The sequence below is a fragment of the Prosopis cineraria genome, unplaced genomic scaffold (assembly GCF_029017545.1).
Source record: "Prosopis cineraria cultivar Desert tree isolate PC_DT_omini unplaced genomic scaffold, ASM2901754v1 PC6, whole genome shotgun sequence".
NCBI lineage: Eukaryota > Viridiplantae > Streptophyta > Magnoliopsida > Fabales > Fabaceae > Prosopis > Prosopis cineraria.
The window spans coordinates 25,305,621-25,325,391 of record NW_026555337.1 but is presented as its reverse complement, the minus strand read 5'-3'; the positions used below and the strand labels follow the sequence as shown (position 1 = coordinate 25,325,391).

At 28.0% G+C, this 19,771-nt stretch overlaps 1 protein-coding gene across 1 annotated transcript in view; it reads right to left on the bottom strand.

Annotated features, from left to right (window-relative positions):
* LOC129314031 (leucine-rich repeat receptor-like serine/threonine-protein kinase At1g17230) overlaps positions 1-19,771 on the bottom strand; it is a 55,990-nt gene that overhangs the window by 32,011 nt on the left and 4,208 nt on the right. The window contains exons 3-5 of the mRNA XM_054957411.1: positions 18,211-18,354; positions 11,621-11,677; positions 7,199-7,270 (exon numbers count right to left, since the gene is read on the bottom strand). Coding sequence (XP_054813386.1) covers positions 7,199-7,270; positions 11,621-11,677; positions 18,211-18,354 — 273 coding nt within the window. The remainder of the gene's footprint in view (positions 1-7,198; positions 7,271-11,620; positions 11,678-18,210; positions 18,355-19,771) is intronic.

Below are 19,771 nucleotides of genomic sequence, written 5' to 3'. Positions count from 1 at the left end.
ATTCTTTGTATCTTTTCGGTTCATTTGTTAAAGATTAAAAAATAAGTCATTATTAGGTAATTTAGGGATTTTATAAAAGAATTATTTTGTAGAAATTTTATAAAAAGCATACATTATTTTTATGTTTGGTTGCAATAATAAAAAAGTAAACTATTCCTTCTAAACTATTCCTTTTAAAAAGGGTAAGACTACAATGGTGACTATAGAATTATCAACAAAATTTCAAAGGTTATAAACTATTCCTTCTGTTCATAAATATAAGGCATTTTTAAGCAAATTTTATCCCCCAATAAAGTAGTTACCTACTTTTAAACTAATCCTATCTTTTCATATTTATTCTTGTTAAACACCTTACAATAAATATAAAGTCATTATCAATATGAGCACTTTTGGACAAAAGGCAATGATTACACCTCAAAAAACTAAAAATGCCTTACATTTTTTAACATCCAACTCCTCAAAAAATGCCTTAGATTTTTGAATGGAGGGAGTAACTTTTTATATAATTATGTGTGTGTGTCAATATAACAAAAAAAAAAGTACAATACTAGAAGTGTTGATATAGATGTTTAAAAGTTGCAGCTATGAATGATAGATTTGGTGATGCGCTTATGCTTCTATTACCTAATGTACAGTGTCATTTTTGTTTGTATTTGAAGAGACATTAGGGTGGGAAAGTTAAAAAAGAGACACGGGCCAATATTTAGTTAAAATTATTTGTACTTAATTTTTAAATTAAATTTAAATTAGAAAATTTGCATTTAAATCCCAAGAAATTTTTATAAAATTAAAAATTAAAAATTACAAAAATACTCATCTTTTTTAATAAAACACCCTTACATATTAAAATTGGATTTAGTAAATATGCTTGATTTTTAAGTTCATTAAAGTCCTTTGAAATTAAGAATCAAGCGTGTCATTGCTGGTTCTAATAGGTTAGGTGTCGTCACCATCACTTCTTTTGTCTCATCTACTAGTTAAAATTATTTAGCTGATCTCTCTTATGCTGTTGCTAATTCTGTTTTTGCCCTGTTGTTCTTCTTGTTTTGTTGCTCTTTTGTTGTTTGCGGTTTCAGTTGTACTGCAATGGTTTATTTTTAGTCCCAAAACATATATAAAGTGCAGTTAAAATATGGTTTTTAAAATAAAAATATTTTTTTATTTTTTCAAGTTCACCAAACAAATTTAGTTTAAAAAAAATTGTAATGACAGGCCTACATTTTCTGTTAGTTTTAAATGCAATGTTGCTCATACTAGTATTGCATAGAAAAGCATACGAAAAGCAAAGCATGTGCAGAAATAATAGCTTGCACATCATAATTTGAAGAAATTGGAATTTATTCGTATCAACATAAGCGCATAATTAAGTTTCCAATGCCGCTTGGTATATGACAAAAGAATTAGCAATTAAAGACATACAGTTTTGAATATATACTTACTGAAAATGTAGTTTTAAATATAGTTAATCAAGGCCATTGCTCAGCTAGACATCATCTTTCGAGTTCATAATTTTTTATTTAATTTAAAAAATCCTCCGCTTCTTATTAAATATTTCATGGAATGTGCTTACAAAAATATGACGTTTGTAATTATTCACAAAAAATGTGAAAAAAAAATTAGTCATATAATTATAATTTGTTGATTATTGTTAAAATTTTCGAAATAAAAATATAACCCATGACACATGGAAGTGGATCCCATCTACAGTGCCAATTGCAAGCAATTTTTCCTTTTTTCTTTTTTCTTATTTGGTTCTATATGCATTCAACGTTACACACTCTTAATACGATTCTACAAGCTACATGCACCAAGAAAAAAATAATAAAACAAAACGGAACATAGAAAATAGATACTTTTCCTCTATAATATACCAGTTGAAAGCTAAACTAATTTTTTTAATATTATACTTATTTATTTCAACACTTAATGATCGAACAATAAGGGAAAATATGGCTTTTTTGGGTTATGTATATAGTCATTAATCTATCAATATATATTTTATTGAGCACGTAGATGCAAAAATATTTAAGACTGAACGGTGATGTTCCACACAGGTTCTTCACAAATATTTTATTTTTCTTCACATGATGTATATCATATTGGAAAGATAAGTCGAGTTATATTGACAATGCATAAAAACCAACGGAAAATGTTTGTTTGAGAATGCAGATAGATAACTATTTTCCAAAAAATGAAAAAGTTGTGGTTGTTTTGTGTCGAAGATTACTAAAAGATTCGAGAAAATATTGAAGGACTTAAAAAATGTCTAGGAATGCCAGTGAAATAGATAGAATAATATTGAACAATAAAAGAGTGTATAAAGGCTTGCAGAATAATATATTTGAATTATATAAAACTCCAAGTAAAATATATAAGAGTTTAAAAAATATATAAAAATTCTATAAAACTTGGATGAGTCACACCTATTTTATAGGATTTAAATAACGAAAGTAGGATATTTTATAGGTTTGTAATCTAGTATCTAGTTATATTAATTTTTTCAAACTGCATTTGCACTATAATATTTTTAATATTGGGTATGAAAAGAGAAAAATGGTGCAGTCGGGGGTTAAAATGAACTATGGTGTTAAACTGCATTTAAACTATGATATTTTCTAAGCCTTTTGATATAGCCAAAAATATAGGCTTTCTAATGCATAAAATATTTTATCAAACGAAAAATGAAGAGCACTTATTATTTGTTCTTTTGGCCAAGAGTACTCAATATTTGTTGAAAGCATACCTTCCATGTTATTTTGGAAAAGATCCAACTCTTCTAGCATTGTCAAGTTTTCGAAGCTCCTTGGAATATTTCCCGCAACATAACAGTTAAAAAAAATATATTGCAAATGAGATTCGAAGCATAAAAACAATGTATCAGGATTCTCTAATGTTATTTTGGTGGTGTTGAATTTTTTTTTTTTGGTTTTTATTTCAAGTGGGAAGTGACAAAAAGAGAGAATGAAGCCTTAAAATTTGGGTAATAAATTTCACTTGTTTTTTTTTTTTTTCAAATGCAAAGGAAACTACTACTTCCCATGTAATTCATAGAAATGATTGTGAAGAACCTGTGTCACACTTACATTTTTTAGTAGGATTTATATGTTGAAAGAACAATATTCTATAAATGTGCAACTTAGTATCTATCATGTATATTGTATGAAAAATATCCATTATCTATTTATTTTTTGCCATCTGTTTAGTTATATTCATTAAACTGCATTTATACTATGATAATATACTAAGATTGTGTGAGATAGAATATGTATAGAAAGGGTGAGAACATGGTTCACGTTTTAATCGTCAAATTTAATTTAGAAAGCTTCTTATGTATACAAGCTTCAGTTGTCCATTTCACACATCACAATCTGCTGTGAACTATCTTTGGAATAAGGAACAAACAAAAACGAGCTAAAAAAACGTAATTAATTTTGGTTTTGTTGCTACACAAAAAATATGTGAAATTGAAAATTTGTTTATAGCAATTATATATAATTCAGTAAACTGTTGAAACTTATCTACAAAGTATAGGTTTGTAAGATTGCATATTTTATTAGGAACATTTCTTGAAACTTAGATGCAAACAAAACAAACATAACAATGCTATGATTTGTTGAATATACCATACCTTCCAAGTTATTGTTGGAGATATAAAAAGTGAAGCTTAGACAAGTTGCCAATGCCTTTTGGTATATGGCCTGAAAGAAGATGGACATTTATAGTCATAAGGGACACATGCATGAGTTACAGCACAAATTGTCTAGTTCTATTGAAAAATAAAACATTGTTCACTTTACAAATGTGGATGTATAACAAAATGATGATGCATAAAATAATTGAAAATTTTATTTTTCCCTAAACCTGTATTCGTAATGCATGCTACATCATCATTATACAAATGATCTTTCTTAGAATCCCCCGACTACTACTAGTTAAAATAATGTGAAAAAAATTCACTCAAGCCACTAAATTTATAGTGATAGCCTTTAATGTAATAATAAAAATCATTCTCCCACCGATTCTTAAAGATATTTGCAACACTTTCACATATTTTAATAAAATACTATTACACCGTTAACTTTGTTAAAAGTCCAAAGATTGTAGTTTTATCACTTGTAATTAATGGAATGATTCTATAACAAAGAAATAATTTTTAGAGAAATAATCCTCATTGGGCTTGTGTCTCTATCCCAGTCAAGCTGCCTAATATTATACCATGACCTCATATGTGATATCCAAAGTACCATCTAAGATCATATTTTTTTAATTTTTGAACATCTCCAAAATTTCATTATAAATATCTCCTTTTATATGATGAAGAAAAAAAATCAGAAATATAGTTCTTTCGGAGGATGCAAAGAAAACCATTTAAAAAAAAAACGATACTAACAAATATATACACTATTGAGCTGTTGATTTTTTTTTTTGGAAAAACATTAAATAAAATGTGGTAAATGAATGTTGCACAAGAACATGAAGTAGCATGCGTATTATTGGTTGAATTCACGATGAGGCAGTATACTGTCAACAACTATTAATTTTCAAATCTCAACAATGACTAATTTCTTCAAGAATATTTATCGGCGTTATGATTCAATAATACCATATGAAAGAAACAAGGAAAAGCATAACGCTGATAAATTGGTCCCTGTAGTTTTATCCTGTTTTGTTATTAGTCTACGTACTTTGTTTTTATTGCTCTAGATCTTTATAGTTTTTTAACCTACAATGTTAGTCCCTCTATTTTTAAATATGCCTAGATGGATGACTATGTGGCACTAATGATGGCCCCTATAGTATTAAATATTTCGTTGAATGTTAAAATAAGAAAGAAAGAGACAAAGCAATCACAAAATACAAAGCAACAAAGATCAACTGGAAAAAAACTAAAATAATGCTTGGCTACACAAAGACAAAATGAACTTCAAGATCAACATGAATAAAGATTTTACAATCAATGGCTTAAAAATCAGGAAAAATAAAAATAAAATAGGATATCTTGATGTGGTGAACGACACCAAAGTAAAGGTGAAGAAATGAGTTCAAAATTTGTAAAAATGAATGGAATAAAACTTAAACTCTATTGACGAGTAGTGAAATAATGCTTGTTATATGCTAGATAATTTAATACCATTAGTGATACATTATCATCTATCTATGTATTTAAATATAGGGGGACCAAAATTATAAACAGGAAATGCTGTAGGGACCAAGAACAGCAGAAAAAGGTACATGGTTCAATAACAAAACGCACTAAAACTATAGTTTAAAAAAAAACAAAATATAAGAAAAGGAACATATTTGTTTCGGATGAAGCAGAAAAAGCCATTTGAAAAATATTACAGTGATGCATTGTGAGTTGTCAGAAGCAACTCGTTATTGTTTTTAGAAAATTGTTATTAGCGTTGATGTGTAAAAACGTTGCATTTGGATCCTTTGTTAGTTTTGATTTATACACAGGGACATTGTTTAGCTTTGGATAGTATGACTTATCTTAGATTCCATGTAGCCTACGTGTGAACATATAGTTTAAATGCAATGTTGCTCTTTGCTTAGAAAAGGATATGAAAAGCAATGCATGCGCACACAAAATACTTAGCACATCATAATCTGATGAAATTGGAATTTATTTGCACAAGATATATAAGCAGAATTAATTTTCCAATGCCTCTTGTCATATGAAAGAAGGATTAACACTTAAAGACATTCGGTTTTGAATGTATAGTTAATTAAAATGTAGTTTTTAATAAATTAAAGTACATAAAATTTGAATATACAAGTAGGAGGATAGTCTTGTCTTTGGCATGCATATCCGCTATATATTACGTTTTTCTTTAATAAATTATCCGTCATATATATTATAAGGCCAATGCTAAGAAAGGCATCATCTTTTAAGTTTATAATTTTTTATTTAATTTAAAAAATCCTACACTTCTCATAAAATATTTCATGGAATTTGCTTACAAAAATATGATGCATGTTTGTAATTATTCACAAAAATTTTAAAAAGCAAAAAAAAAAAAAAGAATAGTCACATAATTTGTTGAGCACTATCCAAATTTTTGAAACAAAAATATAACCCATGACACGTGAAAGTGGATCCCCTCCTACTGTGCCAATTACACTCAATTTGTTTCTTTTTTTTTCTTTCTTTTCTTTCTTTCTTTGTTTTTTTTTTTGGTTCTATATGCATTCAACGTAACAGACTCTGAATATAATATCATAAACTACTTGCAGTTAGAAAAAAAAATGATAAAAGTGAATAGATCATAAAAAATAATATTTTTTTCTCTATAACATACAAGTTGAATACTAAACTAATTTTTTAATATTATACTTATTCACTATAGTACTTAAAAGAATGGCTTTTAGTTATATATATTGTCTTTAATCTTTCACTATATATTTTTTTGAGCTTCACTTAGATCAAAAAATATTTAAGACTGAATGGTGATGGTCCACACAGCTCTTCACAATTATTTTATTTTACTTCACATTATGTATATCACATTGGAAAGATACGTCGTATTTATATTGACAATACATAAAAACCAACAAAAAATGTCTCCTGGAGAATGGAGATAGATGCTGGCCCCAAAAAAAAAAAAAAAAACAACAACAACAACAACAACAGAGAGAGGGAACGGAGATAGATAACTATTCTTCAAAAAAAGAAAAAGTTGCGCTTATTTTGCGTCGAATATTAATAAAAGATACAAGAAACTATTGAAGGATTAAAAAAAAATGTCTAGGAAGCTGAAAAATGTATAAAAATATTAAAAATAAAAAAGTGTATAAAGGCCTGTGGATAAATATCTTCTATACATTTTCAGATTATATAAAAATCCATTTAAAACATGTAAAAATTTAAAAACATATAAATCTTGGTTAAGTCACATCTTTTTTATAGGATTTAAATACTGAAAGTACAATATTTTATGGATTTGTAATCTAGTATCTAGTTATACTAATTTTTTCAAACTGCTTGATATAAGTTTAAAAATTTAAAAACAAACAGCGCTTTGTGACATTTCCTATTTTTATTGAGGAATTCATCTTGCAATATAGCAACAAAACAAAATATACTAACACAATTATATGATTGTTTATGCATAAAATATCTTATCAAAGGAAAAATGAGGAGCACTTATTATTTGTTCTTTTAGGCAACAGCACTTATTATTTGTTGAAAGCATACCTTCCAAGTTATTTTGAGAAAGATCCAACGTTTCTAGCATTGTCATGTTTTCAACACTTCTTGGAATATTTCCTGCAACATAACAATCAAGAAAACATATCGCACATGAGCTTTGAAGCATAAAAAATGTATCTCTAATATTATTTTGGTGGTGTTGAATTATTATATTTTTTTCCGTATTTCAAGTGGGTAGTGATAAAAAGAGAGAATGAAGCCTTGAAATTTGCGCAGTAAGTTTTGCTTTATTTTTTCAAATGCGTGGAACATTTAACTGCCACTTCCTATGTAATTCCTTCAAAGGCATATAGTTTTTATAAATAATTGGTTTACCTACTAATGAGGGCTAGGTCTAGTGGAAGTGGCTAGCACCTTACAGTGCAGTGAACTAAAGTTTGAATCCCCACTTGTGAGATTTTTACATTTAGTGCCTAACTATACCTCAAAATATGGTTCCCTCCAACAGGAGAATATCTATAAGAAATTAAAAAAAAACTAATTTACCTAACTTTCTTACATGTAAGACACAAGTATAGCTTATTAGAGACACAAGCATTCATAAGTGGACAACTCATTTACCCACATTCAACTGAAATTAGAATGATGCTATCTGGAAATGATATTGAACTTAATAATAAATAATAAATTTTAGACATTCCACGTTATTATACAGTATTGTTTATTTCACTTTTTAAAACTAACTTTCTAAAGGAAAATAGTACTTCTCTCTTTGTGAGCGGAGAGGGGGGAAGAGAGAGTACTCTTGACAAGTCTAATGTACTCTAAACTGGTTTTGTGAACTAAAGCTGAATAATTATTCTTGCATAAAAACAAAAAATTAACACGCATTTATATTATCTTTTGTTGGCCAATATATAAATTTATTTTATAAGCCTTTAATATGGTATTAACGTTGAATCCACTTTCATTAATAATCACAGGTGACACATCAAGAAAAGGTGATCTGTAGCCCGGAGGAAAAAAAAAAATTAAGAATGACTCAAGGAGCAACGGATTAAATTTTCTTTTTAAAATGAACATGTCTATGTACCACTTAATTTGTCTCAAGTGATGCATTGAAATTGTTTGAACAATATGACAATAACATGTTGTGATATATTTGTTTCATAAGATAAATATATCATAATATGCATTTATAATATCTTCGATGCTGAGGCAAGATAAAATAAAGACATGTAATTAAGTATATAATTTTCACATTTGTAAGATGATTATCTTTTAGAGTTTCTCACACAATATTTCTACCTATATGGCAATAAATGTGGCTCAAGTAGATTTGAGGTTGAGGGGACAATATTCCAGAGCAATCATCTATAATAATATCATAAATTTTAGCAAATCAATCAATATAATATATTTGTTTGACACAAAATATTTAGCTTTGATAAATTGACAGTCTTCGAGAATATTTATTGTGTATGATTCGAAATTTTATTGACACTTACAACAATAAAAAATAGAAATCCTAAAAATTCTCAAAATTCGATTCCCAAATGAGAAGACGTGCTCAATTGGGCATTACTATGATTGAAAATGACGAAAGACTTATTTGATGCATAAATAATTATTGGAAAAAGAATTTTCATGAATACCAAAACTTACAATAAAAAAGGTGAAAGTGAAAATGAAAATCAAAAGTTGCTCATTAGAACATCATAATTTGAAGAAAAATGAACTTAGATGCTCCATGAGAGAAGACATCACATGCAACCACCAGTGTCGTAAAATTTAACAATAACTAGAGAGATGAATTCGTAATGTAATAACTAGTAGAGTTATCAAAATTGTTTGCGATGATATCCAATAAACGATGTGAAAAGGGGAAAGAGGTGTGGTTGTAACACTGCACTTTTGTGCTGAACCTTCTCAATAAATTTGTATAGACAGAATGTGAACTAAAGAATTAATCTCATACAAAATGATTATATAGGAACAAAGTTTTATGCACTACACTAATATGTAATGATAGTATTTATTGCTATATTAAAATATAAATTGGTAAATGGAGTTCTATATTTTCTATTTTTTATTACTCATTTACCATTTATAAATGGAACAAGTGAGATAAAAGCAAATTTAATATTGTTACTCAATAAGTTCTTTTTAACTCTAATCTATTAATTAATTGTATTTTGACCAGAAAGTCAATGTTATTCATGAGATTAGAAAACAAAATTTGGAGGCAAATTTATAATTGTATTTGTCAGAAAAGGATGGCTCTTCATTAGCTTTTCTCTCTGGCCTCTGTGGGGGGGGGGGTGTTGTATGCATCGCCTGCCCATTCCTTCATGTTCATGGCTTCTCTTTTTCATATATTATTAGTAAAATATGACTTTAAGTATGTCTAACTTACAAGGCTGGACACTAATAGCTTGAGGTTACAAGCTAGATTGAATCTGCCACCTCTGGCTTGCAGAAAAGCTGACTTACCACTCGGCTACAAGGCCATTGGCACGAGTTTAAGTTTTTACTTTGTGCAATCTTATTTTGTTTTTAATTCCTGTAATTCATTCCTAAAATTTATATTTCTTTTATTTATTTTATTTAAAAATTAATATTTTATTTTTTTGGGATACCCACAGTTATATTGTATTGGAGGTTATCATGTTCGAGGCTCTATTGGGCACCTCTCTCGCCATTGACAGCGACAGTTAAGATATTAAGTTTGTGGATGCAATATAGATCTTGTAATTGTAAAGCTACAAGCAACATGTTAAGATGGTACAATATATAACTCTATGAGATAGATTCCCCCACCCCTACCCCAATTTAAGTTTGTGGAGTTAATTGAATCAGCATATAAGTTTTTAATGTCATAAGTTAAAAATATACTCATATATATATATATATATATATCTTTAAGGTTAACTAAGATTGTCATTATGTTTGAAGCAATAAAAAATTAGAAATGAATTTAACTAAAACAAGAGAGAAATTTTTTTGACATAGCTTCACCACACTATTATTCTTACATTTTTTTCTTCAAAAAATGGTTTTCCAAACATTTAAAAACTTTCTTGAGGCATTTTTTTTGATCTGCATCAGCAACAGTTAATCAAATGATAGTCAAGGCATTATTCTTACACATAATTGATTTTTTTTTTGGAAATAAATGTAATGATTGGTGGGTAAAAAAAAATTTTCTAGAAAGAAATTGAAAAATGTATCTATCTCATTCATGCATAATTTCTTGCAATGCGCATGGTACTTGGAAAAAAAAAAAAAAATTTTAGTCCTGCAATTGCATGGTAAGGTACGGTAAAAATAAAAATGAGTAGCACTTAAAAAAAAAATTAAAGACAGGTAGTTATATTGACAATACATAAAAACCAACAAAAAATGTCTGTTGGAAATGGAGATAGATAACTACTTTTAAAAAACAAAAAACTATGTTGTTTTCTATGAAATTTACTAAAGGATACTCCCTCCTTCTCAACTTATAAGAAAGCTTTGGAGGAATTTTGTGTCCCAAAATATAAAACAATTTGAAAAAAATAAGGTTTTATTAATAATAGTTTTCTAATATTGCCCTTTAAATGAAGAGAGAATTGAAATGATATCATAGCAGCGATTAAATACATAGAGATATTTGTGAAAGTGTATAGTTTTGTTTTGAAAAAGTGTTTGTAAAGTGTCATTATTATGTTTTATTCTGTCTCTGCTGTGAGTTATTCTTCTCCATTGTGAGAGTTCCTTTGACATGGGAAGAGTTCAAAACTATATTTTTGAATGAATATCGATCTCAAAGTACTAAAGATGCAAAAGTTGAAGATTTTTTTATTCTAAAAATGCAGTTAGGGAATGTTAATAGTAGAGTACGATCAGAAATTTAGAAAAATTATCTTCTTTTGCCTCCCACATGGTACCGATTGAAATGGAATGGATTAGCAAGCTTGTTCATGGATTGTTAGTAGATATATACATATATATGAGATAATATGGCCCTATGTAGGGTCACAATGTCACTTATGCTGAAATTGCTAATAGTGCTATAAGAATTGAAAATCATTATAAGGTAGAAGAAGCAATTTCTAAGAAATGCAAAAGAGAGAAGAAAGACAGAACAATGAGAGATTTTCAAGTTCTTCCTTTAACAGTTATCGATTTCTAAGTCAATCTCACATTTGTACCATACAACCTGGAGTTAAACCATATGGTTTACCATCAGCAAGCACTCATGCTTTTAGATCTAATTCTAGTAATGTTAGGCCCCTACTCAATCAATTCTAAATCAATTAGGTTATGCTAGAATTCCTTGTGCTAATTGTGGGAAATACCATTTGAGATCGTCCCGTAGAGTGTTTGGTGCACACTTTGAGCGCAAGTAGATGGGCCATTTGAGAAAGAATTTTTCCTTATATCCAGTGAATGTCTAGTCATGGATTAATTCAACCTCCTTCCGACCTATATCTCCATTTTCACTTGCTAGGGTTACTTCCACTTCAATTGGCAAGGATACACCTGAAAGGAAAAAAATGTAATGAGGACAGTCTTCTTTAGTGTAAGGTTAAGAGTTTATGCTATGACGAGGTAGGATACTAGAGCTTCGAATGTTGTTGTTATAGGAGAAACTCCTTTTGTATTACAATGGAGTTTTGTAGAAAGACCCTTATTTTGGCTTTGAAAACCCAACGATTATTGATGAAGGGTTGTCAAGGGTTCTTAGTTGTGGAAAAAGGACATGGATAAGTCCACCATTAATTTGGATTAAATCCCAATTGTTCGAGAATTTCTTGATATTTTCCAAAAGAATTACCTAGATTGTCACTTGATTAAAAAAATTGAATTTGCCATTGACTTGGTTCCAAACATTCAACTAAATTCTATTCCACCTTATAAAATGACACCTTTTAAGCTAAGAGAACTGAAGATTTAATTGCACGAATTACTGAATAAGGGATTTATCTGATCTAGCACATCTCCTTAGGAAGCACTAGTGTTCTTTGTGAAGGAAAAGGATGAGTTACTAAGACTTTGCATTGATTATCGACAATTTAACAAGGTGGTAGTGAAAAATAAATAAATAGTATCTGCTACTGCAGATTGATGATTTCTTTAATTAGTTACAAGGACTTCAGTTTTTTTTTTCAAAATTAGATTTATGGTTGGGTTATCTTTAGCGAAGGATCAAGAAGGAGGACATACCAAAGACTACATTTAGAATTTGATGTGGTCATTACAAATTTCTTATAATGTCATTTCGGTTAACTAGTACACCTGCAGAATTTACGGATCTGATAAATCAGGAGTTTAGATTATTCCTTAATAAGTTTATGATTATTTTCCTTAATCATATTTTGATATATTCAAGGAGCCTAGAGAAGCATGGATAGAACTTGTGATTTGTATTGCAAACATTGAGGAGCAATGACTTTATGCAAAAAAAAAAAAAAACTAAAATGTGAATTTTGGCTTGATAAAGTTATTTTCTTGAGACATGTTTCTTAAGAACAATATTCGAGTGGACCAGCAAAGTGGTAGTAGTACAGAATTTGCTACGACCCATGACAGTCATAAAAAAATTCATGATTTTATTTTATTTTATTTTATTTCCTTTTCTTTTTGCCCTCGCAGGGTATTATCGTCGTTTTGTTGATGATTTCTCTAAATAGCCGCTCCATTGACAAGAATAACTTAAATGAATGTGAGATATTTATTTTTAGAATAAAAAAGTGTTTTCTGTATGTTGTTAAATTTCTTCGAGGGACCAGTGAATCTCTGTGTGGGTATGTTGTGTGCTAGTGTGCTTGTGTAGAGATTGGGGTGAGGAGGCATGGAGGTTGGATAGAGCAGCAGGGGAAAGAAAAAAGGAAAAGAGATGGTACTAGATTTGAAGCAAAAAAAGACAGACATAAGGAAGGCTTTTGTTGGAAAAATTATTACTGAAAAAATTCTGAATATGGGGACGATTATCTCCATGATAAAAAAAAAAAAAAGGATGGAATGTGTTAGTTAAATTTCACTTATATTGAACTTTGTAACCATATTGAATACTGTTGATTTTTTTTAGTAAAATATGACATCCAAATGACTATCTAAAACAGATTTAGTGGAGATTTTACTAACTTGTCTTTCTAATATAAAAATACTTAGTTAGTGCATCCATCTTTGTTGATATGCCTATTATTATATTTAATTTATACAACTAAATTGATCAGTGCAATGTATAAATGAAAAAATTATGGTGGAGTGCAATTGAACCAAGAAAATCAATTATGGTTTTATTAACACTTGGTGTCTTCAATATTAAATACGGACACATTTTGAACATTGCCTCACATTTAGAAATTCTTGCAATATATGGTAATGTATCAAAAACAATTAATTATAGACAGATTTAGATTGACAAATTAATGGAAGCCACAAATGAAACCAAAGCCAAATACTATAGTTTGATCATGACAACACAAAGTGGTGGCATAATCTAATAGAAAATGTGCAGTAACTCTATTTGAAATATATTGCTTGTGCAGTAAAACTTTATGCAAAGCCACATATTATACATCATTCATTTAATCCAACTTTCCCAAAAAAAAAATCTACTTTTGACAAGTCTCTATATACTATGTAAACCTTTTAGATAATATTAAGATTAAATAAACATTTATAAAAACATGTGTTATTACTGGCTAGAAAAGAAGTTCCTCAATATATAGCATTTAAAACAATATTAATTCTCTAAAATGGTTTCAAGGAGCAATTTGATGAATTTGTTAGAGAAGAATTTAATTTCAATGAAAATAAAAAATATATCTTCTATATTTCTTCTATAGTATTGACCAATCCCAAATCATTAAAGTGCAATTATATAACCTTAAGACTAAATAAACATTTACACAAACATGAGATGTTACTGGCTAGAAAAGGTTCTCACCAAGATATAACATTTAAAACAGTATTAATTCTCTGGAAACGTTTCAAGGAGCGATTGATAAATTTGTTAGAGAAGAGTTTAATTGAAATGAAAATGTAAGAAATAGATTTTTTTAAAGTTATTGTGATTTTGATATATTAACTCTTGAATTTGTATTCAAAACAAACTAGAGTCCAGAAAAAATAACGAAGCTCTTAAATCAAACAAAATTTTTTCATATGTAACCCCTAATTCGAGCTCTATTGTTAATTGTCAACAAAATATTATAGGACAAAACAATTCATTAGCATAAATACACAAATTTTGAAATTATACTCCTTTATTATAGTGCATAAATGTTTAGATGAATATAAAAAAGGTGCATTGTTGCGTACTTGCATTGTTCTGTGCAAAGGTGGAGGAGGGAGAGTGACATAGATTAGGAATGGAATTAATGGTGTTTAACAAGAGTAAAAAAGTAAGTTTAAATTGCGAAGATGCTCTTTTTAATAAATGAAAAAGTATTTTAGAATATTTAATATAGTATTTTTTAAAAGAGTTAAAAATTAAATTTAATTGTGTACTTCTGAAAATTATGTAATGGCTTATGTAATATTAATAAAATTAAATATAAATGAATATATTTCACTCTAAAAGTGAATCATAAATAATATGAAAATTTTCTAACAATATATATCAAAATTCATAAAACACTTTGATCATAAAGACTTACATATATAAAAAAATTTAGAATTACTAATAATAATTATAATAAAGAAAATTAATTAAGATGTCTTTGTAAAATCAAGTTTGTGATAAATAAAATTAATTTAAATCAATGTGTTAAAATGATACAATATGACTTTATAAGATGATTGAGGCCAATGCTCAGTAAGGCATCATCTTTCAAGTTTATAATTTTTTATTTAATTTCACAAATCATTCAATTCTTATAAAATATTTCATGGAATGTTCTTATGAAAGTATGATGTTTATAATTATTATTCACAAAAAAACATGAACAGGGAGAAATAGTCATAAACTAATAATTTGATGATTACTGTCCAAATTTTCAAATTAAAAATATAACCCGCGACACGTGGAAGTGGATCCCTCCTACAGTGCCAATTGCATGCAATTTTTTTCTTTTTTCTTGTTTCTTTCCTTTTTTGGTTCTATATGCATTCAATGTTGCACTCTTAATATAATATCACAAGTTACATGCAGCCAGGAAACAAAAAATAAAAGACTAGATCATTAAAAAATAGTTATTTTTTATAGGGCATAAAATTATTCCATTGTGAAAAGAAGGGAGAGTCACTTTAGAATATGAAATTCATAATTAAAAAATAAAAAGAGTTAAGGATCATTTTTGTTTTTGAAGTATTCACTTAGGAACACCTGATATCATGAACTCAATTTTTAATTCATTCCCTTTCTCAAACTATAAAAAAACTTAACTACCTGTGTCTTGCCGTCACATACCGATGTTAATATAAGTTTGTGACTAAGTCCCATGCATGTGTAGACATAGCATCCATGTAAATGCCCACTTAACTTGCTCATTAAATAATTTTTTTGACTAAAAATATATCCTTGGCAGCCACATGTCACTTAGATTCTCAATGTCAACAATGATTCAGATTTAAAAAAAAAAAGAAAAAAAAAACTCTCTCTTTCCCTTAACCCTTACCAATAGTAGCAGAATAACTGGGAAGAAGGTCAAGATTCTTCAAATGTGCGAGTCGCTCAACTTGAAAATCAAGAACAACACGCGGGATTGATGAAAGGAGGTAACAAGTGATTGATTAGAACATATGATTGCGACAAATCATCTAAAGTGACAAATTGTCTGGCTAGCTAAAAGAGGATTACAAAGAACATTGGATTATTTTATCTTTACCAAATTAAAAAAATTATTATCATCAATATGTCACTGAAAAATAACAGTTACAAAATTACCGAACATTAACTTTCTCAGGGGAAATTAATTTGAACAAGCAAACTTTTGCAAAGTTGTTCTCATCAATGCACAAAACGAGCTAACTTTATTAATTTGAATACCCGCAGAGGAGGGCATGAAGTTGGAAAGGCAAATCTTCAAAAAAAAAATCAATAACACGGAAAAAATGTGTTGGATATATGCAACATACTTACCCATAAAGAGTAAAATTTTTTTCTTTTATTTTTTAAATAGCTAAATAGATTTCATCACTGCCAAAATTTATATCATATAAAGTTTACAAATTTTTCTTTGCTAAACAGAAATCATTAATTTCAAAAAGGTACCCAGGGATTCTAAAGGAATTATGGCATTTTTGAGGGACATGGTTGTCTGTTTATATTTCAAGGGGATTTTATTATCATTTTTCCATGTTAATATGTTGTTAATATGTTTTATTTTTATATATTTTTATTTATAAGTTTTATATTTTCTTTCAGAAAGTTTAGGTGAATTGGGTCTAGTGGCTCACCCAGGCTAGTACAGGCCTCCAAGCTCAAAAATTACTTATAGATTACCCACTAACAACATATTTATAAGTTTTATGATTTATGGATTTTATAAAAGAATTATTTTGTAGAAATTTTATAAAAAGAAGATATTATTTTATACTTGGTTACAATAATAAAAAAGTAATTATTAGTTTTTTATTTTTAAATTTTATAATATCTTTCTTTGTTTTTGTTTTATAGAAATAATTTATTATTTAGTTATTTTAAAATCTTAGCATACCTTCTTGTATCTCACATTTTTAAAACATTCTCTCTCAAATTAGTTTCTTAAAATAATAAAAAATTTACTTTTCTATTCTTACTATTTTCAAAAATTTAAACGAACTTTGATAAAATCATAAAATATTTTTTTAAAAAAGTAATTTTTTCATAAAATAAGCTGAAACAAATTATCCATTTATCTCTTAAAATTCTTATAATTAACTAAGTGAAAACAACAAAAAAGAGTAAATAGTTTGGATATATAAAACTATGATATACTTTAAAATATTTAATCTAAATATTTAACCAAAAATTTAATTATAAAATATGATATACTTTAAAATATTTAATCTAAATATATTTTATTATTGAGATTTATGGGGGTTATAGTAAGTAGAACCTTTTTTAGAAAAAGGTAAGACTGCAATTGTGACGAAAAAATATCAACAAAATTTCAAAAGTTATCAATTAATTTTTTATATAATTATATGTGTGTATCAATATAACAAAATAAAAAGTACAATACTACAAGTGTTGATATATAGGTCTAAAAGTTACATCTATGAATGATAGACTTGGTGATGGGCTTATGCTTCTATTACCTAATGTACAGTATCATTTTTGTATGTATTTGAAGAGATATTAGGGTGGGAAAGTTAAAAAAGAGACACGGACCAATATTTAGTTAAAATTATTTGTATTTGATTTTTAAATTAAATTTAAATTATAAAATTTTCATTTAAATCCCAAAAAGTTTTATAAAATTAAAAATTAAAACTTACAAAAATACTTATCTTTTTTAACAAAATACCCTTCCTTTATTAAAATTGGATTTAGTAAATATGCTTGAATTTTAATATCATTAAAGTCCTTTGAAATTAAAAATCAAGCATATTGTTGCTGGTTCTAATAGGATGGGTGTCCTCATTATCACTTCCTTTGTCTCATCTACTGCTTAAAATTATTTGGCTGATCCCTCTTATTTTGTTGCTGATTCTGTTTTTGCCTTCTTGCTTTCCTTGTTTTGTTGATTTGTTGTCGTTTGCGGTTTCAGTTGTACTGTACTAGCTTATTTGCCTTAGGAATGTATTAGCAGTTGGAGAAAAAAAAGTCCTTTGAAATTTAATGGAAGTTTCCTTGCAAGAGACCTAACAGAAATTATCCCCTTTTATATTTGAAATCTTTATAACATGTTGAGTTCTCAATGACATTATAAAATATTGCAAATCATGTATAAAAATATAATCCAATTTTTGTTTTGTGAAAAAAAATGTTTATTCTAGACTTATACATTTTGGGAGATATAATTAATAGAATTTTGATGAAACCTATTAGCATCTAAGTTCATAATTTCAAGTTGCAAGAGAAACGAAGTAAGAACAAAAAAATAATCTACAGTGAATTATAATTTGCATAAAAATTATACCTTGTAAATTATTGGAACCAAGACCTAATTCCTGAAGCAAAACCAAACTTCCAATGCTTCTAGGTATGTAGCCAATGAGTTGATTTTGAGCCAAGTGCATAATTTTACGATTAGTAAGATTGGCAATTTCATTTGGAATATCTCCTGCATTATTGCAATAACAAATAAAAACACTGATATGAGTGCTTTTGTATATATTATAGAAAATCATAGAAATACAAATACAATATAACTTTATGGAGATGATCATGGACAACATATGTCGTATAAAAAATCATATAAATTTAAAAACCATTAAAAAAGTATCTCTTGCACTATGGCTCCAAGAAGCAAAATGAAAGGGACAAAAACTAACAAAAGCATGCAAAATATTTGTTCCTGACAGTGCAAAGAATACTAAATGATGTTAATACACTATGTTGTGTTGAAAGCATGGTAAAGGAGTTACCAATATCACAACAAATTAAAATTATATATAATTTGTGGATTCATTTATTGCCTCTACTCAACATAATCAATATATATATATATATATCCCATTCCCCTCTCCAAGAAAATCAATGTTGAATATGATATTGTAAATAGTTTATTCTAAGACATTCTAACACATATTAAATTTTTTGAAATGATTTATAGAAATATATGAATTTATCTGATATTATTAAAGACATGCCTATTAAGCAGTTGCATGACATCAATTCAAGTGAGGATAAGCTAGGAATAGCTAGAGGTATTTTTCCTGAAATGTCATTCCTTGCTAAACATAAAATCTTTAAACATTGAAGCCTTCCAATCTCTAGTGGAATAGATCCATGGATAGAACTAAAATTCCAGTCCAAGGACTCTAATTTGGACATATTTGGCACCAATAGCCACTAATGACGACATAACCACAAGAAAAGTCATGGTTTTCTAAACAGATTGGGCCATCCAATTCCACCTATTACATTAGGAATTGGCTCTTGGTTCAGTCCTCTACAACCTTCAAAACGAAACACTCAAAGACAGGGACATCTGAAGGAGTTTTAGAGATTGAGGTGAAATTATTTTAGAGGTCGAATGTATTGTTATTTTGCCACTTCAAATTCTATAAAAATTAAAACAATCACAAATAAAGGGTAAAAGAGGAAAAAACACACCTAATATATATGGCCATCTACGATTGGATTTCTTTATTCTTTTATTAGAAGTGCAAAACTCCTATGAACAAATAAAAGGATTTGTTGATTTCATAATGACAAATGAGAAATCAAGTTATCAATCAAGCCACGCCATGGAAACGACTAAGCAAGAGCTATTTTTTTTAATAAGAAAATAATGGTAGAGCAAGAAATGATTTGGGTGAGAGAAAAGAAGAGATGAAATGACAAAGTGGTTGTGGCAGAGTATATGCGACCATATATTTTTAAAGAAGAGATATGATTAACATTAATGCTTAGTAAAAAATTAATTATTGGTTATCCAAGATAAAAGTAAGTAATAAACTCTTAATGAAGATATATAATTAACATTAATGCTTAATAAGAAAAAGAATGACTGATTATATAGGATATAAGTGAAC